The 27,688-nt window shown below is 39.2% G+C and overlaps 1 protein-coding gene and 1 long non-coding RNA gene across 4 annotated transcripts in view; one reads left to right on the top strand and one right to left on the bottom strand.

Moving 5' to 3' along the window:
- The window catches only part of LOC133639751 (uncharacterized), an 83,198-nt gene extending 55,844 nt beyond the window's left edge, over nt 1–27,354 (top strand). The window contains exon 5 of the long non-coding RNA XR_009823855.1: nt 26,710–27,354. This is a non-coding gene — a long non-coding RNA (uncharacterized LOC133639751). The remainder of the gene's footprint in view (nt 1–26,709) is intronic.
- Nucleotides 1–27,688, bottom strand: part of LOC133639735 (C-Jun-amino-terminal kinase-interacting protein 1-like) — an 89,830-nt gene that overhangs the window by 50,912 nt on the left and 11,230 nt on the right. For 2 of the 3 annotated variants that reach the window (XM_062033321.1, XM_062033332.1), the window contains exon 2: nt 8,199–8,310. In XM_062033321.1, the coding sequence (XP_061889305.1) occupies nt 8,199–8,310 (112 nt within the window). Of the gene's footprint in view, nt 1–8,198; nt 8,311–24,797; nt 25,033–27,688 lie in introns of those variants that run through there. The other variant, XM_062033327.1, reaches the window with a different exon arrangement.

Here is a 27,688-nt window from a genome sequence, read left to right as displayed (position 1 = left end):
AATTTAGGTATCGATCCGATACCAAGTAGTTACAGGATCATTACATTGGTCATATTCAAAGTCCTCATGTGTCCAGCGACGTATTTCCTGAGTTTATAAACATAATATACATTTGAAAAAAAACGAAAGAAGATTTTGTGAAGCTAAAAAATATCGATGTAATCATGGTAGTATCAACTATACGCTCCTGTACTTGTCATGCCGGTGAGCTACGGTGTGTAGTGAAGCATGTTTAGCTATTCCTTGTCCTGCAGGGATTATACTTGTAAGAAGCGTACTTTATTTGTCGCCATGGAGGTGAGGATTAGTGATTTAGAAGTAGCTAAAACACTGCAGACTGCGGATGGACGTTAGCCGCTAGCTAGCTAGCCATGTCTTAAAGCGCCTCTTCCTGAGGGCGTTTCAGTGTTATAACTTCACCTTTATCGTTAGTTTTAAGCCAAAATGCGTACGGTCTCCCTTTTCTGTCTACACACATTGTCTGCTTGTAAGTACTCCGTCATTGTACACTGCCAAACAAGTTCGTCTGCTCGTAAACCTGTAATGTTATGACGAGACGACGACGGGGGGGCGGTGGACCGGTACTTTTCAGAGGCGGTATAGTACCGAATATGATTCATTAGTATCGCGGTACTATACTAATACCGGTATACCGTACAACCTATTTTGATGTTTTTCAAAAAACTCGAAAATGCAATTTTGGTGGAATTTTTGTGTGAGTGCCGATGAAATGCTAACAGTTAGCACGCTGGCCAAATAGTGTCAGGTAACAAAAAATATGACTGTCACTTATAGGTGTATACCAGGACAAATAGTTTAAAAAGCTAGCATTCTGTAAGCATGCTAACAATTGCATGCTTACAGTGAGCATTCGTGAAATACCAAAATATATGACATTGAGGTATATACCTGCTAAATTATTTTAAAAAACAACTAGCATACTAATATTAGCATGCCAAAATGCTAACTGTAACATGTGTCAAGTACCAAAAAATATTACGCTCGGGGTGCACATCTGAACAAATAGTTAAAAATGCTTAGCAGGCATGAAGTACCAAAATATGATGCAGGTGTATCCGTACAAAATTTGCTAAATAACCCAGAATATTAAAGGCCTACTGAAATGACATTTTTTTATTTAAACGGGTATAGCAGATCCATTCTATGTGTCATCATTTTGTGATATTGCCATATTTTTGATGAAAGGATTTAGTATAGAACAACAACGATAAAGTTCGCAACTTTTGGTCTCTGATAAAAAAAAAGCCTTGCCCCTACCGGAAGTAGCGTGACGTAGTCAGTTGTTCACCTCCTCATATTTTCCTATTGTTTTCAACGCAGCTAGAGCGATTCGGACCGAGAAAGTGACGATAACCCCATTAATTTGAGCGAGGATGAAAGATTCGTGGATGAGGTACGTTAGAGTGACGGACTAGAATGCAGTGAAAGACATATCTTTTTTCGCTCTGACCGTAACTTAGGTACAAGCAGGCTCATTGGATTCCACACTCTCTCCTTTTTCTATTGTGGATCACGGATTTGTATTTTAAACCACCTCGGATACTATATTCTCTTGAAAATGAGAGTCGAGAACGCGAAATGGACATTCACAGTGACTTTTATCTCCACGACAATACATCGGCAAAGCTCTTTAGCTACTGAGCTAACGTGATAGCATCTGGCTCAAATGCAGATAGAAACAAAATAAATACATCCCTGACTGGAAGGATAGACAGAAGAGCAACAATACTATTAAACCATGGACATGTAACTACACGGTTAATAATTCTCAGCCTGGCAAAGCTTAACAATGCTGTTGCTAACGACGCTGAAGCTAACTTAGCAACTTAGCAACCGGACCTCACAGAGCTATGATAAAAACATTAGCGCTCCACCTACGCCAGCCAGCCCTCATCTGCTCATCAACACCCATGCTCACCTGCGTTCCAGCGATCAACGGCGCGACAAAGGACTTCACCCGATCACAGATGCGGTTGGCGGCTAGCATCGGTTGGTGGCTAGCATCAGCTAGCGCGTCTGCTATCCAAGTAAGTCCTCTTGTTGTGTTGCTACAGCCAGCCGCTAATACACCGATCCCACCTACAACTTTCTTCTTTGCAATCTCCATTGTTCATTAAACAAATTGCAAAAGATTCACCAACACAGATGTCCAGAATACTGTGGAATTATGAAATGAAAACAGAGCTTTTGGGGAGCCATACCTCGGTTCTACTGGCTACGTCACGCGCATACGTCATATCCAAAGGAGTTTTTCAACCGGAAGTTTAGCGGGAAATTTAAAATTGCACTTTATAAGTTAACCCGGCCTTATTGGCATGTGTTGCAATGTTAAGATTTCATCATTGATATATAAACTATCAGACTGCGTGGTCGGTAGTAGTGGGTTTCAGTAGGCCTTCAACGTTAGCATGCTCGCAGGTGACATTGGTAAAGTAACAAAATATTTGACGCTGAGGTATAAACCTACAAAACTCTAAAAAAAAAAAATTGTCCCACAGACCGTTAAAAAAAATTAGATACAGGCTGCAAATAGGCCCTCGAGCCGCACTTTGGACACCACCGCTGCACATAAAATAAAACACAAATATAGAATATATACAGTAAATTATAAAAGCAAACAGTATAATTTGTTTGATAGCTATGTATAGTTGATTGGATTTCTCGATTTTCTTGCTTATGCTGCCCTTTTTTTGCTGCAGCTGTTACATATACCGTATTTTCCGCACTAAAAGGCGCACCGGATTATAAGGCGCACCTTCAATGAATGGCCTATTTTAAAACTTTGTTCATATATAAGGCGCACTGCATTATAAGGCGCATAGAATATACGCTACAGTAGAGGCTGGGGTTATGTTATGCATCCCGTAGTCGCGAGACCTGTTGTGGCTCAATATTGGTCCATATATAAGGCGCACCGATTATAAGGCGCACTGTCAGCTTTTGAGAAAATTGGAGGTTTTTAGGTGCGCATTATAGTGCGGAAAATACGGTACTGTAATATTGTACATGGTAATTGGGATTTGTTATATATTGTATATATCATATAAAAATATAATATAATAATATATCAGTATATATTATATATTGTATATATAATATGTAAATATTTAATGTACGTTATATTTTATATTGCTACTATGGTACATTTAAAGTCTACTTTATACCTTTTGTTTTCGCCCTCTTTTTGTGCCCTTGTGTTCATTATCCTTTCCACCCTTACCCTTTCCATCCTTTGTAGCTGAGCTACTGTGTCGAACAACTTCCCTTGTGGATCAATAAAGTTTGTCTAAGTCTGAGTAGAATTGGGATTGTAGATCTACGGGGCAATTTTCTTTTCTTCAGTACAGGAATGTAACTGTGTACTTGGGCACGCACAGACCCCCTGCTCAAAAAGGGATATGTGCAGGTTTGTTTGAAGTTTGTCAACACCTGAATGGCTCAGAGAAAACTTCGGAGAATGTGATGTGGTCTGACGAGATGAACAAATAAAGCTCTTATGGCATAATGTCGACTCAACATGTTTAGAAATGCGTAGTGTGATCGCAAGAACGCTATCCCCGCCATCAAACATGGAGGTGGAAACATTCTCTTCGGGGCTGCTGAGGGTACAGTACATGAAGACTTCTTGGCAATGAGGTGTGCCCTAGAATCTTAGGTGAGAACCTCTGCCCTACTTGTGTGACAACAAAACTTTCTGCGTCCAATACTAAGCCGTGTTTTACTTGGGGATAAAAATAAAACCCCAACAGCTTTATTCAATCGAATACAAATTCATTTCCTGTGTATAAACATTATTTTTTCTGTTGATATAGTATACAATTAAACTGAAGATGACAGTAATGCAACATATGGATGCAAATTGCAATAAAACTGTAATGAAGAAGAAGCTTATGCAGCACGGGTCGGCAGCATATTGAGCCGGTGCGCTGCTTCTGCTACCACTACATCGCGTTCGGCTCGTCAAAGTTATTCTAGATTACAAATCATGACTCTTATTTGGATAATGAGGGGATTTAGCCAGGAATCTACAAGCTGTTTATCTGTGTCGTTCAGTTTATACCTGGTGAGTGGGAAAAACACACACAACCAAAGACAGTGTGACGGTTCAGCATCCACTTTTGGAACTCTTCGTCTGCATTAAAATCAATTCTTCATCTGAACGGGAAGATATGGACATCCTATCAGTTGTCATTAAAGTGAGAGCAGACTTAGTACAGTAAGCTACCGTTTTTTTATGTTTATAGTTTGTATTTCTTGTTTAGCACTTAATAATACTGCTACATGATGCTTAGTGTTCACGGTTACGGTGCGGATGTTCTCCCGAAATGTGTTTGTCATTCTTGTTTGGTGTGGGTTCACAGTGTGGCGCATATTTGTAACAGTGTTAAAGTTGTTTATACGGTCACCCTCAGTGTGACCTGTATGGCTGTTGACCAAGTATGCCTTGCATTCACTTGTGTGTGTGAAAAGCTGTAGATATTATGTGACTGGGCCGGCACGCAAAGGCAGTGCCTTTAAAGTTTAGTGCCGCTCTGTACTTCGCCCTACGTCCGTGTACGCAGCGGCCTTTTAAAAAATCATAAATTTTACTTTTTGAAACAGATACCAATAATTTTGAAACCGATACCGATAATTTCCAATATTACATTTTAAAACATTTATCTGCTGATAATATCGGCAGTCCGAGATTATTGGACATCCCTAATGTAAACTTTTGACCACGACTGTATATGACAATAGCTTCAATATAGAGGAAACTTGGTTTTCCACTCTACCGGTACTTTAAATGGACAAAAGTTTAATATTTTTTCACATTTTTGTAGTAGCCAAATGAGCAGCATAGTTACAGTATAAATACATATTTATGAACAAATGAGACATCTTTGTTATTAGTAAGCACATGCTTAAAATTATCTCAAGCTGAATTTCAAAGTTGATGACTAAATAAAAGCCACTGAATATGTGTACAACTAGTCCACTAATCGTTAAGACAGTTGATGACAACTTGAATATCAAAATAGTCGTTAGTTGCAGCCCTAATGAACACAAATGCAGATATTTTAAAAAATGCACATTTTCTGGGGCCGTACTCTGGCTCCCACACACACTGGGAGTCAAATGTATTGTACACACAAATTCACATATACTCACTTACACAGGTACCTACGCTCCCACATACATATACAAATACAGTAATAAATGATAAATGGGTTATACTTGTATAGCGCTTTTCTACCTTCAAGGTACTCAAAGCGCTTTGACAGTATTTCCACATTCACCCATTCACACACACATTCACACACTGATGGCGGGAGCTGCCATGCAAGGCGCTAACCAGCAGCCATCAGAGGCAAAGGGTGAAGTGTTTTGCCCAAGGACACAACGGACGTGACTAGGATGGTAGAAGGTGGGGATTGAACCCCAGTAACCAGCAACCCTCCGATTGCTGGCACGGCCACTCTACCAACTTCGCCACGCCGTCAGTACATATGTACACACTCAAAGTTCGTACATACACACGCACATTCATTGTACAAACATACACATATACATACTGTACATATACATTCACTGTACAAACATACATATACACATACTGTATACACTCACTGTACAAACACATATACACATACTGTACATATACATTCACTGTACAAACACACATGCTGTATACACATACTGTACATATACATTCACTGTACAAACACACACATACACATACTATACATATACATTCACGGTACAAACACACATATACACATACTGTACATATACATTCACTGTACAAACACAGATATACACATAATGTACATACTGTATACAAGTACCGTATTTTCCGCACCATAAGGCGCCCCGTGTTATTAGCCGCACGTTTAATGAACGGAATATTTCAAAACTTTGTTTACCGATTAGCCGCCCCGTGCTATTAGCCGCACCTACGCTACGCTAAAGGGAATGTCAACAAAACAGTCAGATAGGTCAGTCAAACTTTAATAATATATTACAAACCAGCGTTCTAACAACTCTGTTCACTCCCAAAATGTAATGTACAAATGTGCAATCACAAAAATAGTAACACTCAAAATAGCGCAGAGCAATAGCAACATCAATAACTCAACGTTGCTCATACGTTAATGTCACACAACACACAAAATAAACATTTAAAGCTCACTTTCTGAAGTTATTACTCATCCACAAATCCCTCGAATTATTCTTCTTCGGTGTGCTTCACTTGTTTTTTGACACCATCGATGATGTGGACGCGCATGCAGTCGTAGATCAACAGGAACGGCGCTGCGTGAAAAAAGTCACCCGGTGTCTTCGCGTAAACGTCTATCAACCACTCGCTCATCTTTTCTTCATCCAACCATCCCTTCGAGTTAGCTTTTATGATGACGCCGGCTGGAAAGTTCTCTTTGGCAAGGTCTTCCTTTTGAATATCACCGTGGGTGGAAGTTTCTGGCCGTTAGCATGGCGAGCTAGAATCACAGTAGGACGACTTCTCATTCCCTGTGGTGCGAATATTCACCGTACGTGTTCCCGTTGTATCCACAGTGCGGTTCACATGAATATCAAAAGTCAGTGGAACCTTGTACGCGTGTCTCTTAGTAGGAGACATTTTGTTGTCTTTACAGATACACACAAATGAATTGAAACGTAATATCCGCGCGCTTCTTCTTCTACGGGGGCGGGTGCTCACCTTGGCGGTTGCTTACAGTAGAAGAAGAAGCGCTTCCTCTTCTATGGGGGCGGTTGCTTACCGTAGAAGAAGAAGCGCTTCCTCTTTTACGGGGAAAAAAGATGGCGGCTGTTTACCGTAGTTGCGAGACCTAAACTTTATGAAAATAAATATGAATATTAATCCATATATAAGGCGCACCGGGTTATTAGCCGCACTGTCTGCTTTTGAGAAAAATTGTGGTTTTTAGGTGCGGCTTATGGTGCGGAAAATACGGTACATATGCACACATACACTCATGCACATAATCACGTTTCATCAAACATATATTAATGTTGTTGCCCTAGAGTAAACTGGGTATAACACATGGCACACTGACAAAGCTTAACCTATTGATACTATAACAATCTACAAGGTTAATGTAGGTTGCTTCTCTTTCTTCCCCTCCATTTTTCTGCATTCTTTCGTATCTCAAGTTATCATTACGTATATGTATTGTTGCATTTGAACAACTGTATTGTTGATAATAAAGGTAAAGTATTGGTATTGTTCATTATCAATAGCGCTATTTCTATTGGTATTTGTATTGCCCCATTTTTAGTGTAATAATGCTCCTTGTCATTTCTGTATTATTTTTTATTTTCGCTAACTGCTTATTTGCTATTACTTTTACCATCATATTTGTACATGTCGTATTTGCTGATGTTGCTCTATTGTTGTTGTTGTTGTTGTTGTGTTTGCTGTTGTTGTTTTTGTCTCTCTGTCTAATCCCCCTCTTGTCCCCACAATTCCCCCCTCTGTCTTCCTTTTTTTCTCTTTCTATCCCCTCCTGCTCCGGCCAGGCTGCACCAAATGATAATATAAATACATTTAATAAAGTCAAATACAAATAAGGCAACAAGAGAAGTATCCTACACTTCTCTTTTGTAAAGTAAATCTGAACAGCCGATATGGGCATCTACATCAACTATATGATTTGCCTGAGAAGCTGGACAAGACATAAAAAAAAATAAATAAATAAATAAATTTTAAAAAATGCACATTTTCTCCAAACCGGTGTCCACATAAAAACACATTCACCGGCTGTCTTGCACATTTTGTCAAAGCCAGAAAAAATAACCAATGATTTAACTGGAATTTAACACCTCTGTACAATATCTTTAAAATCAGTGCACACTTACAGAGTCCAGGAAACATTACATATTATACGACACATGGATGCGTGCGAATGGGTGGGTAGTAGGGGTCAATTAATCCTGTTATCCTGCAATCTAAATTGAGCTTTAAATTTCGGCCCTTGCTTGATTAAATTTGACAGCCCTGGTCTAGGGTGTCAGATGGCTTGGGACTCAGCTTCCCCTTTACCCTAAACTGCATAAACCGTTTAAACATGGATTGATGGATCTCCAGATGAAAAACAGTGATGCTGGCAAGTTTTCAGAATTGATACCCCTAGTAAAAGGTGTGAAGGTAATTTTGTAAAATGTGCTAATCTTACCTTTACATCAGGGCCATTGCAGTTAAGGCTCACCCCGCGCTCATCTGTGATCTCTGTAATCTCCGACAGGTCATCATCTTCAAACTCACCCAGGCTGATGTCATGGGTCAACCTGGTTGGGATCAGATTAGGAGGAAAAGGGAAGAGATTAAAGAACGAAACCAATTTTTCAGGACTCCTTTCCTCTCCAAATCTTGTTGAGCAGATTACCAGTCTGACATTTAAATGACACTATGCCAAACAATGGCTTGTGTTTAGGTTTCAAGATTGTAAATACTTAAATCACGGAATGAATAGCAGGCTGAAAGTTAAAATGAACGTAATTGCTGTTGCCGATTTATGCCTTTTAATGTTGATCACAAACTCCAATCTCTTATGGCTGACACTGTATTTATTTGTATTCCCCGGCTAACAAGCTGCTAGCAGCTAATTGTGTGTCTCCATAGACAGTGGAGAGACGCTCCCGTAAACTAATACTGTATTTTCCGGACTATATAAACCGCACTCACTACATTTTTAGAAACATTTTCCATATCTTAGTCGCACCGTACTATTAAGTAGCATGATATATACATTGTGTTAATGTACATGAGTTATTTACACAAATTGATTCTGTTAATCTTTATTTACACACCTTAATGGTTTCCAAACGGTGTGATGGCCGTAAAACGGCTGATTAAACAAAACATAAGGCATTGTCATGGAACCACTAGCTGCAGAAGCTAGCTCTCCAATCAGTTAAACAGACTCAATAAGTCCACAGTGACGTCTTGGGGAATTTACTGAGAAATTTGTGAAACTGAAACAATACAAAAATAACGCCATTGTAAGTTAATAATATTAAAACAGACACTCGTAAACTTGTTAGCAGATTAGCTAGTGCTAACAACGCTAGCTTGATTACATTACGATAGCACGTACAAATATGCATGAAAAAACTCCTACAGACATCACACATGTGACGGTTCAGTAAATATGAATAGTTTTAGATATACTGTAAAAGTTAGAAAGGTTTGGAGTGATGAATGAAGAATCCATACGAGTAAAAATGCTATGGAGACCACAGGACGGAACGGCACTTGTACTTCCAGTTGAAAGCACTAAACAGAAGAAAATACTGTGGACGTTCAACCCGCAGCACCTGCAGTGAGCAAACTCGTCTAATAGATGGCGCCATAGCACAAACAATAACACGACTGTTCAGTGTCTTTGCTTGTGTTCTATGAAAACAATTTAAATTATGGCCATTAGCAAAGAAAGGAGCATCACATGAAAAAAGGAGCTGCTTATAGTCCGGAATTTACGGTAATAATCACCCCACTATGGCAAATAAACTGCATTTCTTAGTATCTTAAGTGTCATTATCACGTATTAGTATCACGGAAGGAGGAGGCTAAACATGTTACACACTGAGCCAGAGCAAGCCAGCAGCAGGCATGCTAATAGCTAAGCTAACCGGGAAGTTATCTTGAAACAACTCCAAGAAATAAATGCAAGAAATTAAGAAGCAGTTAGATAAGAGTCTAGAGAGAGGATAGTATAACAACACGTTTGTTGTGTTAGCATTGTCTCAGTCAGTATACGACATGTAAGAGGGTGGATCGATCCATAAATTGGTGAAGTCGATACCAAGGGGTAATGTCTGTATATGATCAATACAAGTGTGATTTGATCGATGTTTATTTTCTTAAAACAATTGTTTGTTGTTTTTATTACATTTTTACAAACTCAACAAATAATTATTTGGAACAGGAGGGCTTTGATGGCGACAACCAAAGGATTTAAATGAGTAATACATGGTAGTTCTTGCTTTTGTTTAGTTATGTACTATTGACTTTGTTATGCAAACAATTGTATGTAATTAAAGAGAATAATGAAGTAATTTAAATATTGTATTGTTACACTGTCAATAGCACTCACCATAAATAAAATAATGGATAATAAAATGTCCAGTTAATACATGTGATCAGAATTGGCCGCGTAAAACTCTGATTGCATTACAACCAGTTTTGAGTGTGAGCTATGTAATCAAATTACAATTCCTTTTACCTTTGTTTCAAGATTCGAATTTAAACTTTTTTAAGTTTAACTTTAATCTTTTTTTTTAATTATCTTTAAAATGTCCTGCTGGGTTACCAATCAAAAGTACTTGTAAAACCACATGTATGTGCATTTAAATAAATAGCAGTAAATAAAAGGAGCAAGCAGCAGTATGTTATGGGCCATTAAATAATTACTATAACAAGAAAGGAGAAAATAAGGTATCAGATTGGCATCAGTATTGGCTGATATACTGCTTTGCAATGTCAGTATCCGTATACAACCTGAAACATGGTAAAAGGCTGAGTGTCAGTGCTTGTATTATATTCTGAAATGTACCATAACTACACTACCACAACAATAACATTACAGTAAAACTTCTATTTACAGTACACATTAAATTTAATTAAAATTTTCATCTTGACTTGAATGTCTATTTAATTAAATGACTGATTCCATCATGTGAAATGGTAGCAACAGTATAACCTCAAAATGACTAAATAACCAGATTATCGTCCACAAATGCATCCCAAAGTGCACGCGTGTTCTAAATTACAGGATCAAGGAAAACATAATTCCTTCTGGAATACATTAGGACATTTTAAGGTATAAACACAGACTTGTCTGTGGCAAGCTCCTCTTAACTTCCTGTTATCGCTTCATGTTGGAGGTATGTCCGTACATAAGGTAGGAAAATAGGAAAAATAAACCTACGAAGTACGGTAATAGTAATTGGTCTGCCTTAGGGTTGTCCCGATACCAATATTTTGGTACTGGTACCAAAATGTATTTCGATATTTTTTGATACTTTTCTAAATAAAGGGGACCATAAAAATTTTCATTATTAGCTTTAATTTAACAAAAAATCTTAGGGTACATTAAACATATGTTTCTTATTGCAATTTTGTCCTTAAATATAATCAATCAATCAATGTTTATTTATATAGCCCTAAATCACAAGTGGCCTAGTGGTTAGAGTGTCCGCCCTGAGATTGGTAGGTTGTGAGTTCAAACCCCGGCCGAGTCATACCAAAGACTATAAAAATGGGACCCATTACCTCCCTGCTTGGCACTCAGCATCAAGGGTTGGAATTGGGGGTTAAATCACCAAAAATGATTCCCGGGCGCGGCACCCCTGCTGCCCACTGCTCCCCTCACCTCCCAGGGGGTGAACAAGGGGATGGGTCAAATGCAGAGGACAAATTTCACTACACCTAGTGTGTGTGTGACAATCATTGGTACTTTAACTTTAACAAGTGTCTCAAAGGGCTGCACAAGCCACAATGACATCCTCGGTACAGAACTCACATAATGGTGAACATACGAGACAACTTTTATTTTTTTAGTAAGTAAGCAAACAAAGGCTCCTAATTTAGCTGCTGACGTATGCAGTAACATATTGTGTCATTTACCATTGTATTATTTTGTCAAAATTTTTAAGAACAAGTGGTAGAAAATAAATTATTAATCCACTTGTTCATTTACTGTTAATATCTGCTTACTTTCTCTTTTAACATGTTCTATCTACACTTCTGTTAAAATTTAATAACCACTTATTCTTCTGTTGTTTGGATGCTTAAGATTAGTTTTGGATGATACCACAAATTTGGGTATCGATCCAATACCAAGTAGTTACAGGATCATACCATGGTCACAATTTAAGTCATCATGTGTCCAGGGACGTATTTCTTGACTTTATGAACATAATATAAATTTTTTAAAAACAAGAAAAAATGTTGTGATGCTAAAAAATATTGATGTAATCATAGTAGTATCCACGAGATACGATCCTGTACTTGGTATCATTACAGTGGATGTCACCCATTGCGTTTGTTTACATTGTGACAGTGAGCTACGGTGTGTAGTGAAGCATGTTTAGCTATTCCTCGTCCTGCAGGGATGATACTTGTAAGAAACTTACTTTGTCGCCATGGAGACAAGGATTAGTGATTTAGAAGTAGCTAAAACACTGCAGATTGCGGCAGGACGTTAGCCACTAGCTAGCTAGCCATGTCTTAAAGCACTTCTTCCTGAGGGCGTTTCAGTGTTATAACTTCCCCTTTATCGTTAGTTTTTAAGCCAAAATGCGTCCATTCTCCCTTTTCTGTCTACACACATTGTCCGCTTGTAAGTACTCTGTGATTGTGCGTTGCCGAACATGCTCCTCTGCTCGTAAACCAGAAATGGCACGACGTGACGACGCGCCCTTCATGCCTGTCAAAAAAAAGGGGTGGGGGACGGGGGGTACCGGTACTTTTTAGAGGCGGTATAGTACCGAACATGATTAATTAGTATCACGGTACTATACAAGTAGCGGTATACCGTACAACCCTAATCTGCCTATAATTCAAGTCTGAAAAGAATGAGAATGCACGTTATAGACACATACTGTAGCTCTGATCATCTACCGACACCACAAGTCAGAAGATGGATATGGGTTTCAGAAGCATCTGTTTACATATAATGAGGCCCTGAAGGAGGAGGAAGGGAAGCAGCCAGGAAGAGAAGAATAGTATGAGGGACAACACTGTTAGCCCTAAGGGACAAAAGCCCTAATGCATCAAACAAAGACCAGAGCTTAAGTATATAATGTTGTAAATATGTGGATATCTAAAAACCTAAAGTAGTAGTATCATGGAAAAACAAGTTGACTTTGTAAGCTTAATTGTGTTCCATTGTATATATTAAACCATATCCAATTGTAATTACAATCTGCAAAATATGTGAAAATACCATCACAAAATCCATCCATCTATTTTCTACCGCTTGTCTCTTCCGGGTCGCAGGGGAGCCTATCCCAGCTGCATCACAAAATGCCGCAATTTCAGACGGCCAATTTGAATATTCCAACCAAATGTCATCGATAATTTCCATAGAATCGGGGTCAGATGACATCACGAGGGAACTCGTCTGCAGTCTGCCCCTATCAGCAGATCAGTCATACTGGAAATATGCAAACATTGGATAGAGATGTGCTGTTTATTATTCACTATCCCAATGTAAGACAAGAACACAAATGTTTTTTTGTTTTTTTTATGCATTTAAGTACCGTTTAAAGAAAGTCTGCTAACAATAGAGTCAATAGGGGCTCTCTATTTTGCCCAGAACACCCTCCAAAACCCGCTAACAATGCCTCATTTACATATTGTGACCTGAATAATAAACAAATATGAGTTATGTTGTTATTATAAGCGCCACCGCAGACACACATTTTTAGCGGCGCATTGATCACAGAGAGGTAGCTTCACATAAATCGTGAAGTTGTTCATCTGTGACATTCAATTTATATTCAGCGATCGAGAAAAAGACACAACAAGGCTAAAGAACATGGTGCCTGATGTCTGCACGCAGCAACTTTTCCTTTGTGTGTATTATGATTAAATCTTTATCTGAATGGGAAATTAGAAACATCCCATCAGTTGGCATCCCAGTATGAGCATACATTGTACAGTAAGTGATTGTTTTATTATGTCCGTTGTTTGTATATCTTGTTTAAAGGCCTACTGAAACCCACTACTACCGACCACGCAGTCTGATAGTTTATATATCAATGATGAAATCTTAACATTGCAACACATGCCAATACGGCCGGGTTAACTTATAAAGTGCAATTTTAAATTTCCCGCCACACTTCCGGTTGAAAAAGCCTTAGTAGGATGACGTATGCGCGTGACGTAGCCCGGGGAACAGAGGTATGCCTTCCTCATTGAATACAATACAAAAAAGCTCTGTTTTCCTTTCATAATTCCACAGTATTCTGGACATCTGTGTTGGTGAATCTTTTGCAATTTGTTTAATGAACAATGGAGGCTGCAAAGAAGAACGTTGTAGGTGGGTCGGTGTATAGCGGCTGGCTGTAGCAACACAAAAAGGATTACTCACTTGGATAGCAGACGCGCTAGCCGATGCTAACCGGCCACCGCACGGATGATCGGGTGAAGTCCTTTGTCGCGCCGTCGATCGCTGGAACGCAGGTGAGCACGGGTGTTGATGAGCTGGGCAGATGATGGCTGGCTGGCGTAGGTGGAGCGCTAATGTTTTTATCATAACTCTGTGAGGTCCGGTTGCTAAGTCAGCCTTAGCGTCGTTAGCAACAGCATTGTTAAGCTTTGCCAGGCTGAGATCTATTAACCGTGTAGTTACATGTACATGGTTTAATAGTGTTGTTGATTTTCTGTCTATCCTTCCAGTCAGGGATTTATTTATTTTGTTTCTATCTGCATTTGAGACAGATGCTATCACGTTAGCTCATGCTAATTAGCATGAGCTTCGTCGATGTATTGTCGTGGAGATAAAAGGCACTGAATGTCCATTTCGCGTTCTCGACTCTCATTTTCAAGAGGATATAGTATCCGAGGTGGTTTAAAATACAAATCCGTGATCCACAATAGAAAAAGGAGAGAGTGTGGAATCCAATGAGCCAGCTTGTACCTAAGTTACGGTCAGAGCGAAAAAAAATATGTATTTCACTGCATTCTAGTCCGTCACTCTAACGTTCCTCGTCCACGAATCTTTCATCCTCGCTCAAATTAATGGGGTAATGGTCCGAATAGCTCTAGCTGCGTTGAAAACAATAGGAAAATATGAGGGAGTGAACAACTGACAACGTCACGCTACTTCCGGTAGGGGCAAGGTTTTTTTTTTTTATCAGAGACCAAAAGTTGCGAACTTTATCGACGTTGTTCTATACTAAATCCTTTCAGCAAAAATATGGCAATATCGCAAAATGATAAAGTATGACACATAGAATGGATCTGCTATCCCCGTTTAAGTAAAAAAAATTCATTTCAGTAGGCCTTTAACACTTTGCAATACTGCTACATGATGCTTAGTGTTTCACTAAAGCTGGATTTGTTTAGCACACATCTTCTTAAACGTGTAGATCGTCCTCCTTATATTCAGGCTCAAAAATATAAGGTTCTGGATCATCATTTTTCCCCAAAGTAATCGGTTTTGGCTTTCATGAAGTTTGCAAGACTAGCATTGTTGTTGTTGGCGAAGGGATCTGTTGTCGCCCTATGTACGTCACAGATCACGTGACTGGTTTGCTCATTAGCTCTCAAAATGGCTCTGGAATTTCCATGAGATTCATACTATTTTAATCATGTCTATTTACTCGCAAACTTTGTAAGTCTTTCGGTGTTATAAATCAAATATATATGATAACCGCTTCAATATAGAGACAACTTGTTTTTCCATTACACTGGCACTTTAAGTAATAGAAATTAGTCTATTTGCATCTACAGCTGCACCAAATGAAACCAACACCCGTAAGTCAATAATTTCATGTTCTGTTTAAAAGGTTTAAAACATGACAACATCACACAGTTCTTATGACACATAACCAAAAAGCTCAGTTGTATACATCCGCACACAAGTTGTGTGTGATGACTAGGGATGATGTTTGATAAGAAATTATCGAGTTCGAGTCTATTATCGAATCCTCTTATCGAACCGATTCCTTATCGATTCTCTTATCGAGTCCAGATAGGTTGTTGTATATGGAAAAAAACACACAATATTTGGTTTAACAAAAGCTCACTTTTATTATATAAGAAAACAATTTAATCTAATAAATAAATAAATATTGACTGTTACCCCCCTAAAAAAATAAAATTAAATAAATAAACATTGACTGTTGTTACCCAAAGTATATTAAGTGGGATTTTTCAGAAAAACAAATATATACAGTAACACAAAAACAACCTGTCTCTGTGATCACTATTGGTGTATAAATAATAATATAGTGTTAAATAAAATCAGTCCCCTGGGCACAAAACTGAAAATAATACAGCTCTCCAATAAGTGCAGTTCTGCTGCTATTTGACATAACTGTTTGTTATGATGCTTTGACATTTTTGCACTTTATTTCTTTATTGAAAGAAAATTCTATGAAGAGAAAAGTTGTTTGCAAATGTGGTTACAATGCTAAAAAATTAAAAGTTAAAGCTAAAAAAAGAAATACACTTTATTGAGTTAACATTATTTCTTTATAGGGGGAAAGATGTTACGAGCTAGGGAATATAACAACTACACTACCCATCATGCAACGGGAGTGACGAGCATGCGCGGTAGCCCCGAAAAGTGTTCTTGCATGTCGTCACCCGTGAAAGTAAACGTCAAGAACTCAGCCAACACGCCTCGTCTGCATTATTTATAATTACACAGACAACACATATACAGTGTGAAAAACAAAAGTTAAAAAAGGGAGATGTGTTGTATATATATGTATGTGCTGCGGTTGCTTTAAGAACGTTGCGCCAGCTGCCGTAAAGGAGGTGCGTTGCTAGCCTGGTTGCTATGTTTCCGGTGGGTCGTAAAAGTGTTCTTCATGAGTTTGTACCCTGCTCAAATCTCTCAGTAAAGTTATTCATTGGATTATACCTTTTGTTTTGAACTTTATTACACCTTGGAGCGCTTTTTCCCGTCCATTGTTTTCCTGCTTTCGCTATCTGCGCCTAATGACTGAGCAACGTAACTGATTTATTGCGATGTCACACGGAGCATTTCTGGTCGGGACGGGATTCGTTCTGAGGGATTCGAATAAAGAACCAACTCTTTTCTTTACTATAGTGGGCTCGATAACGGGTACCGGTTCTCAAAAAGGGATTCGAGTCAGAGGACTCGGTTATTTTCTTATCGAACAACCGGGAAAACCGGTTTCGAGTATCATCCCTAGTGATGACCAAATACGCAAAGCAGACGATTACAACATTTCATGCTGAAAAAGTAGTTTTTGGGTTGTATTAAAGAGAACAGCTGTCCAGTCAATGGTATGGCAACACCAGATCAATAACTTTAATGGTACAGTATACACTATGGTGGACAACCCCAGTCACCTCCTGCATTGTTAGGCTAGTATCGCTACGAACTGTTCTTCTCGTAGTGTATATGACTTGTCATGAAATAAATGTTCTACTGTTAAGACTTAAACGTGAATAGTAAAAAAAAAAAATTCCAATCCTTATAATAGAAAATGTGAAAAAGTGATCAACCAACATTTCAAAGTAAGACATAATGTAGAAGAATTCATGAAAGTAGAGCAGGTATTAGGGATGTGCCAATTTTATCATCCGATTTTTATGTAAGAGTACTTGATTGCCATTGTCAATTAATGTCTTTTAATGCCGATCACTGTCGGCGATCCCCTCTGGCTGACATTGTTTTTAGTACCCTGACTGACCAGCGGCTAGCAGCTAAATTATGTGACTCCATACAGTGTGGAGACGCTTCCCTAAACAAATTATAATCACCTTCATTATGGCAAATAACCTGCATTTCTTAGTATCTTATACAGTATATCATTATCAAGTTTCATTTTTGCTGGAGTGCGAGACTAAACATGTTACACACCGAGCGAAAGCCAGAAGCAGGCATGCTAATAGCTAAGCAAGCCGCTAAGGTAGCTTTAAACAACACTAAGAAATCAGTACTTTTTAAAGTTTAAGAAGTGTAGATGGAAAAACAGTTTCAGAAAATACGCAGATATCAACATGAAATTAATAGGTAGATTAAAAAGAGTCTAGAGAGAGGATAATATAACAACTGTTGATGTGTCAGCATTGTCACAGTCAGTACACGACATATAAAAGGAGGGCAGATCGATCCATAAATTGGTGGTACCAAGGATAGTATCAGTATATAATCAATACTTGAGCGATTAGATTAATGTTTTTATTTTCTACATTTAGTTTTTGTAAATGTATACAAACTCAGGGAACAATTCCCTGGACACAGGAGGACTTTGAGGGCAAAAAACTAAGGATTTAATTGTTGCTTTTGTGTAGTTATTGAGTTGACTTTGTCTTTTTAAAACATGTGTATGTAATAAAAATAATAAGTAACTAGTTTAATTATTGTGTTGATATTGTTAAACTGTCAATAGCCCTCACCATAAATACAGTTCATATATGTGATCAATATTTGCATCGGCCGATTTCACTCATAGATGATCGGTATCGGATTTGGCAGCATCAATCCCTGATCGGAACATTCCTTGTGTCAAAATGCTATCAAGGTACATGATATGCTGAATTTTAAAAAAAGCATGTAGAAAAACTACAGTTGTAGAGAGAAAAATAAGAGAAATTACAATTTGTAACCTCAAAAGAATACATTATAAAGCTAAAGGCTACACTGTATTTGCATGACTGATTACACATTACGGTTCACACATGGTGAGTTACAGTATTCTATAATGTATGTCTGCAAAAAAAAAAGTATGAAAAAAAACTCACCATCACATTAGCTACACTAACAATAGAGATGCTCAATATTGGCATTCACACACACTCTGACTCTACCAGCAACATATACAATCTCTCTGGGCTTTCGAGGCACATTTGATGTGTGTGTAGCGCAAACAAACAGCATCTCAAATAACACATCAGCACCTTGAGTGATCAATGTAAGCTTGGAGTGGGTTGTGCATGTCTACTTTACATCCCCTTAACATGACACCAACACAATTGTATCACATTTATAATTCAGCACGAATACTAAATGCAGATAAAGTCAATTGGCACTTAATTGCATGATCATACAACGCCCTACATCATTCTGGATACAGGTCAGAATAACCCAATCTTGCAGCAACAGAGATCTTGGCCTGGTCGTCAGTCAATCATATAACATAATGACAAACAACAAATGTGCAAGTTTTTGGGATGTGGCACTGTGGCCTGAAGCCAAAGTACCAGACAAGCAAGGGGAGCATGCAATCTCCGCTGTTCCAACAGAGATACGGACCCAAAAGACAGACATAGTAACCACCAGTGGTGGGCCATCAGGGCCAGCCTTCTCTGCTGGTCTAACATAACCAGAAATCATGATCACAATTAAAGATGTTTAATTTACTTTCCCTTTATATCTAAAAGTATTCATATTCTCTTCATGTCATATTATGCTTTTTCCAGTGCTGTTGTGTTTAGGTTAGAGTTTGTATCCAATCAGAATCCAGCTAGCTTATGTTGCCATGCTGTATGCAATCTGCCCGGGGCCTTCAGAATCAACAATGCAGGCGTCTGTGCACTGTAAGTGAACAGACACAAACAGCTGATAGACAATTGCGATAGCCAATCAGATCACGAGTTGTTGTCAGTAAGGCCTTCCAGCTGGCCTAAGGTGGAACGTGACATTTACACGTCCTGTGATTGGATACTCACCGGGACCGTGAGAGGTTGAATTATAGAACACACACAGTTGATAAACAGTTGTGGTAGCCAATCAGATCACAAGTTGTTGACAGTAGCCTCTCTAGGTAGCCTGATGTTAACAAGACTGTGATTGGATACTCACGTGTCATTCTAAAGTGAGTATCCATTCACAAGTTGCAATTTAGCAGGAAGCAGGAAGTGTTGACCCACAAAGAAGGAGAACAAAACGTTGATGAGGTGGCAGATATACATTGCAAGGCCATTTTCACGAAGGATATTTAAAGAGAAACTACATCTTGTGAGACGATGTCGGCAATGAAATGGGGAAATGCCCACCATTTCCACTCAAATCAACCGACTACAAGGGGCTATACGGCGTCGAATGGGTGCTACAGATTGTGAGTTCAAATATTACTTCTTTTTTTTTTCACGTTTAATATGTTTTTTTGCGATTTTAATTTTGACAGTACCACATAAGATATGTTTTAATTGCCGATGCGGGTTTATTGATTTTTAAATGCGCCAGAAAATAACCCGTTTTGTACACTGTTGGTGGTGATTCAATGCTCAGTAGTGCGTAAATGTGTTTCTGTGTAGTATTTCTCCAGCAATGGCCATTTGGAGACATAAATTATGGTATTTTGAGAGGTAATCATTGAAGTCGGACATCACTGAAAGCCTAGGTGGGAAACGCACGGCCCGTCACTGGTAACCACTAATAACTAACCTTGCTGCTCATGTAGAATATATTAGTCAGTGATAACAGCAGATGGTACATGATTATCTCAATGTTGAAACCAGAACATCAGTGTCATATTGACAACATTGTTGCGTTTATATAGATCACTTTGTGCAAAGACAGCACATACTTTATGTTCAATGTGAATAATGCATCCCAGTTGTTTAGACAGTAATATTTTTAACAAATTTAGATTGGGGTAGATAGATAGATAGATGGTACTTTATTGATTCCTTCAGGAGAGTTCCCTCAGGTTTAAATATGACGTTTCCTCATGAGAAAAGACGTTACTCTCGCTTGTTTCATGTTAGCATTTAAGATAGCTAGCAAGCTAACATTAGTCCTGCCAAAAAGTTTATCAAAGTGCAGTTATCAATGACGGTTTTTCGATCATTTATATTGTCGGGTGTTTTACAGCGGTTATCAATATTACAGTTTATGTGCATGCATTAAAATTGGCCGCAGCTGCTGAAACCTACGCAAAAAGTAACCGCTCTTGTAAACAATGCATGCATACAGTAGGTATGTGTGTAAAAATGTATTTATTTAACTGAAACCAATATTATCAGACATGTCTTCTGGCACTGTTCCCCTAGCATTCAAAAAAGCGGTTATTCATCCTCTACTCAAAAGACCTAACCTCGATCCTGATCTCCTGGTAAACTACCGGCCGGTGTCCCACCTTCCGTTTATCTCGAAAATCCTCGAAAAAATTGTAGCACAGCAGCTAAATGAACACTTAGCGTCTAACAATCTCTGTGAACCTTTTCAGTCCGGTTTCAGGGCAAATCACTCTACGGAGACAGCCCTCGCAAAAATGACTAATGATCTATTGCTAACGATGGATTCTGATGCTTCATCTATGTTGCTGCTTCTTGATCTTAGCGCCGCTTTCGATACTGTTGATCATAATATTTTATTAGAGCGTATCAAAACGCGTATTGGGATGACAGACTTAGCCTTGTCTTGGTTTAACTCTTATCTTACTGACAGGATGCAGTGTGTCTCCCATAACCTCGGACTATGTTAAGGTAACGTGCGGAGTTCCCCAGGGTTCGGTTCTTGGCCCTGCACTCTTTAGTATTTACATGCTGCCGCTAGGTGACATCATACGCAAATACGGTGTTAGCTTTCACTGTTATGCTGATGACACCCAACTCTACATGCCCCTAAAGCTGACCAACACGCCGGATTGTAGTCAGCTGGAGGCGTGTCTTAATGAAATTAAACAATGGATGTCCGCTAACTTTTTGCAACTCAACGCTAAGAAAACGGAAATGCTGATTATCGGTCCTGCTCAACACCGACATCTATTTAATAATACCACCTTAACATTTGACAACCAAACAATTAAACAAGGCGACTCGGTAAAGAATCTGGGTATTATCTTCGACCCAACTCTCTCGTTTGAGTCACACATTAAGAGTGTTACTAAAACGGCCTTCTTTCATCTACGTAATATCGCTAACATTCGTTCCATTTTGTCCACAAGCGATGCTGAGATCATTATCCATGCGTTCGTTACATCTCGTCTCGATTACTGTAATGTTTTATTTTCGGGCCTCCCTATGTTTAGCATTAAAAGATTACAGATGGTACAAAATGCGGCTGCTAGACTTTTGACAAAAACAAGAAAGTTTGATCATATTACGCCTATACTGGCTCACTTGCACTGGCTTCCTGTGCACCTAAGATGCAACTTTAAGGTTTTACTACTTACGTATAAAATACTACACAGTCAAGCTCCTGCCTATCTTGACGATTGTATTGTACCATATGTCCCGGCAAGAAATCTGCGTTCAAAGAACTCCGGCTTATTAGTGATTCCCAGAGCCCAAAAAAAGTCTGCGGGCTATAGAGCGTTTTCTATTCGGGCTCCAATACTATGGAATGCCCTCCCGGTAAAAGTTAGAGATGCTACCTCAGTAGAAGCATTTAAGTCTCATCTTAAAACTCATTTGTATACTCTAGCCTTTAAATAGACTCCCTTTTTAGACCAGTTGATCTGCCGTTTATTTTATTTTATTTTCTATTCTGCTCCCAACCCGGGGTGGACCGCTAGCCTGTCCATCAGATGGGGACATCTCTACGCTGCTGACCCGTCTCCACTCGGGATGGTTCCAGCTGGCCCCACTATGGACTGGACTTTCGCTGATGTGTTGGACTTTCACAATATTATGTCAGACCCACTCGACATCCATTGCTTTCGGTCTCCCCTAGAGGGGGGGGGGGGGGGGGGTACCCACATATGCGGTCCTCTCCAAGGTTTCTCATAGTCATTCACATTGACGTCCCACTGGGGTGAGTTTTCCTTGCCCGTATGTGGGCTCTGTACCGAGGATGTCGTTGTGGCTTGTACAGCCCTTTGAGACACTTGTGATTTAGGGCTATATAAATAAACATTGATTGATTGATTGATGTCTTGTTAAGACAATTTCAGTGATTCAGTGTAAATATTAAGAAAGTTATGAATTTTTTAACCCTGTGAAAATGCACCAATATATGGTCAACCTTTTCAATACAAAGTCAATGGAGCTCAAGATTTTAGGTGTGACCTTTTTGTCAAAAATGTCCTAACTTTCTTAATAGTTACCCTATTTTAAAAAGGTAGGTATTGTTGCAAATCTTGTTAAACAAAGAAACAGAAAAATAGGTTTCACAATCATGGTGTATTTCTAATTGACCAAATTCAGGAAATTAGTGTAGAAAGTGACGGAAAATCTGAGTAAACATGATTGGTCCGACTCGACTTATGACGTGGGTCACATCACAGCGTCCAGACAGAGGAATTTGGCAAGTTGAAAAAAATCAGTGTGCGAATCTATCAGTTTCAAAGAGATTTGGTAGACTTTATATAACTTACACTTTAAAAGGAACTCCAATCAAGTTTTAACTCACATAGCTCGGTTGGTAGAGCGGCCGTGCCAGCAACTCGAGGGTTCCAGGTTCAATTCCCGCTTCCGCCATCCTATTCACTGCCTTTGTGTCCTTTGGCAAGACACTTCACCCACCTGCTCCCAGTGCCACCCACACTGGTTTAAATGTAACTTAGATATTGGGTTTCACTATGTATAAGCGCTTTGAGTCTCTAGAGAAAAGCGCTATATAAATATAATTCACTTCACTTCACTGTAGATTTTTTGCAGGAGAGTTTTGTCGAGCGTAAACGTGCCAAAATTTGTATGATCTTTGTGGCGCAAGTACTTGTCCAATCCAAAAATGTTGATGTTCTGGATAAACTACGGTATGTGTTTCACGTCATGAGTATAGGTGTATAGTGGTGACAAAAACCACGCAAATGCGGTTGAACTCTGAAAACAGCGGTCCGGTTGCTACTCGTGATGGTGCGTTCAGGCGTGAAACGCTCTGAGTGACCACTGCAAAGAGCTAGCCAGCAGAGAATACACACGTACCTACATACATACGGCGATTATGGACGCTGGAAAAGATACTGACTTCATCTTCCTTTTATCGTTGGTTAATTGACTTATTGAATATCGGCCCAGGCCTATTTGACTTGAATACTTAATTCAATGCTCAGACATTTTGGACCTATTGTAAAAGTGCATACGCTTTCTACCACAACAGCCTTACCATTCATTGACATTTCACTGAGTTGTATTCATATAGACACTGAGTCAAATGTTGAGAAAAGGTGTTTACAGGCAGCTTAATGTTTTATTTCCAAACTAATGACTCTAGATAGGGTATAATTGGAAACCAGGAATGTTTCTACTCTAAGAAACCTGACAATAGTTTTGACATGACATCAGGGAGTATTAACAGTGCAGTGGGGATGTCTCTAAGTATTCTAGATAAATGTCTACATTACACTGGCAGCGGGGGATGACAGGCCATCTTACCACCCAGGTTGACCCCTTTCATTCTGCACCTCTGCTTGTGTTAATGAAGGACAGTGTGACCACTCACTGAGGCCATAACAGGCCAGCCAGCTAATTAGTGTGCACTGTGTTGTACTTACAGTACATGCTGTTACCACAACTATATAGTTTATGTCGAGGTCACCCTAATCCACTGCTTTTCTAACATCTGAGTCATGACATTTTATTCCATATGTTGTATCGCTGGTACGTTGTACTGACATACCAAAGAAAGTATTGGTGAGTTATGTCAAAGAGTATTACAGCCCAAACAACAACCTGACATTTATTTGCAGACGCCAGTCTATTGCTAGGTGATATTTTGTCCCTCTTATGTCCCCAATAACTCACACATTCAGAGACTACAGTGCCGCAAACGGCTGGTCATTCATCCTCTTTGCCCTCCTGCAAGGACACACTTAGGACCAGAGCAGGACGGTCCTGTCAGATGCCATACATCATAACCCAGCATTTGGAATGTATGAAAACAAGCCTATTCACACAGAGCCTGACAATACTGCCATAACAACATCATATGGGTTGTGTGTGCTATTTTTGTTCTGCAAAGCTCTACATCTTTTCTTAGACACACAAAGCCATATGCACACCCCTCTATTCAAGGGCAAGCTAGCACTGAGCTCTCACATGCAGAAAGTCGACAAATTGCCGGGGAAAATCTGTTAACAGTTGCACGCAAAGAAAAAAAAAACCCAAACAAGGTCACACGGCAGCATTGCTGCATGCCAGGAAAAAACACAGAGATAAACGTGCATAACAACCCTACCATTTCTCCCACTGGTCCTCCATCCAACCCTCTCCTCCTTCCCCTCCCGAGTCCATAATGTAAGTGAGGAGGGCATCCGAAGCCGAGAAGAGGAGAAGGTGCACAGGGTTTGGAGAGTGAAGAAGAGAATAGGAAGGATGGGAGGAGCGTGGAGGAAGAAAGGGGTGGAGGTACAGCCCATACAGATCGATGGGAGAAGCGTTAGAATCAGAGCCTAGCTGCTCTTCCAAAGATAGTGGGGGAATTATTCAATGCAGAGAAGCCGCAGCCATCGAAGAGGAGTGTTATATAATCTGCTCTTGCTTCTCTCCTCCATGATGTTTACACTACGAGCGCATCAGATTTACTATGCTCGGGCAGGAAAACGCTGGTGTTAGCAGAATACCCACAGGACGGAAAGCCCTGGCGAGGGAAACATCAGCACAACAGGGCACTCCTCTTGCTCTGCACCATAGTCATGCTCAATTATTCATGAGGCTCATTGATCATACAGGACTTCTTTTGTCATCCTATTCCCATTCATCCAAGAAGAGTACGATGGTGTGTACATCATCACTAGGCTTAGAGCAATTACTATGATCATCATCACTGATGGCACTGTACTGACCAGTCGTCAGTAGAATGTGGTGAATATCACAATAAAAAGGTCCCACATTTCATTGAAATGTAAATGTGGGGGAATAATATGTGCAAAGTCCAAAATCTGTTGGTATAAATAAAAAAAATTGAACATCATTATAGTTTGGATCGTTCAACATTTGGCTTTCATCAAAGATGGAAAATTTCCTTCCCTCTCCTGCTTTTGCTTCTTCGTCTCTTATTGTCTTAACTTTCTTAAAGCCTCTTCTTGCACTGCTCTACAAAATCTAAAACAATGGAATTGATCAACTGGCCTCTCAACGAAATTAACAAGAACTTCTCGACAAAAAGCTAGGGGTTCGGATACAATAGCTCACCGCTAACAACAAGCTGGCACTCTTCAATGTAAACAAATGCCATGAGTGGATCTAAATCTGACATCCACTGTAATGATACCAAGTAAAAGAGCGTGTTTAGTCGATACTACAATGATTACATAGATTTTTTTTATCGTCACAAAACCTTTTTTCTTTTTTTGAAAATTCACATTATGTTTATAAACTCAGGAAATATGTCCCTGGACACATGAGGACTTTAAATATGACCAATGTATGACCCTGTAACTACTTGGTATCGGTTCGATACCCAAATTTGTGGTATCTCCAAAACTGATTGTAAAGCCTCCAAACAACAGAAGAATAAGTGTGTATTACATTTTAACATGTTAAAACAGAAAATAACCAAATTTTAACAGTAAATCAATAAGTAGATTAATTATCCATTTTCTACCGTTTGTCCCTCATAATTTTGACACAATAATAAAATTAGAAATTACACAATATATTACTGCATACACCAGCAGCTAAATTAGCTGCTGGTGTATGTTGTATGTTCACTATTTTATTTAAGGCCAAAATTGTTCTTTGATTGCAATAAGAAATGTATGTTTAATGTACTGATAAATGTTTTAGTTAAAATAAAGCTAATAATGCCTTTATTTAGTAAAGTAATACATTTTGGTACCGGTACCAAAATATTGGTATTTGGACAACCCTACCCTGGTGTATCGACAAGTTCAAAAAATGCCCTCCAAAGTACCATAAAACTGCCACAAATGACTGAAGGATAAGCAGAGCTGTGGGCACTCAGACTTTTATGATTTCTGAACTCAATCACAAACTGGATAACATCTAGGAGAAGCTTTCCACTCTACAAGGCGACATTATGATTAATTTCACAACCAGAACGCACAATTAGAGTATACGATCTATTGGAATGCATCTGCTCAATGTAACCAAAACAATTTGTATGTACAATTTGTCTCTCGTTGCAGTGGCCTTGAGAAGTCATGCTGTAAACACCACAGAGGGAGCCTTGCAGCACTGCAGCGAAAGACACTCTGAAATCCCTTTCCTTCAAAGACACCTGGGATGTTTTAACTCTGTTCCGTTACACAGAATGGAGCGACATCCAGGCTTATGGACACACACGCACGCATCCATGGACTATTACTACACAGTTACACACACATACACCCCACCCTCAATCCCTTTGCCGCGTCGACCAACACGGAGCAGCGCCTCTGTTTACTGCAGCTTTGGGCTGGATACCCTCACCCCAAGGCAAGTATTGAGTTTTGTGTCATAATAGGTGTTCATATCCTGTGTTTTTGTCCGATTATGATTGTGATGAAAAATGTTGTTATTCAATGATCTTGAAAATTTTACGTATCGGCATTGATTATGACCAATACTGCCCCTGTTTCTTCTGGAATTGGATTGATACCCAAAATTGAGATAGAAACATGTAACAACAGAACGTAAGTAAAGTAGCAAGTAGATAAACAATAGTTTTTACAAAATAATACCACCGGAAATGACACTAAAAATATTTCAAATTCCCCTTCCCCTCAATGTTGTGTTTGCACAATATTACACCAACGCCTGTCCTATAATTTAGTAACTATAGGATGTTCTTTCGACAGTGTCTGCTTGTATTAAACGTGCCAGCTGGATTTAAAATAGTAAGATGACACAGTTATGCAGAGAATTGTTTCCTTATTGACAGACCTACAGTCAACCAAAAACATGCAGCCATATGGTCATACAGCATGTGTGCAGCAAGTGGCCGAGGTCTACGCCCCCCCTATTGAGAGCACAGACGTCTACAATACATAACATAACATATAGTAGTTTTGCTGTTCCATTTGAAAAGGTCCAACACTGTTTACTGAATGACATATTTTGCTGTTCTAAAATGGCATAATAATCACAACGAACCCTGTAGGATGGTGATCTGATTTTGACCCTACT

The sequence above is a fragment of the Entelurus aequoreus genome, linkage group LG02, assembly GCF_033978785.1.
Source record: "Entelurus aequoreus isolate RoL-2023_Sb linkage group LG02, RoL_Eaeq_v1.1, whole genome shotgun sequence".
Lineage (NCBI taxonomy): Eukaryota > Metazoa > Chordata > Actinopteri > Syngnathiformes > Syngnathidae > Entelurus > Entelurus aequoreus.
Note: the sequence above shows the minus strand (reverse complement) of the source record. Positions and strands in the feature narration are given on the sequence as shown.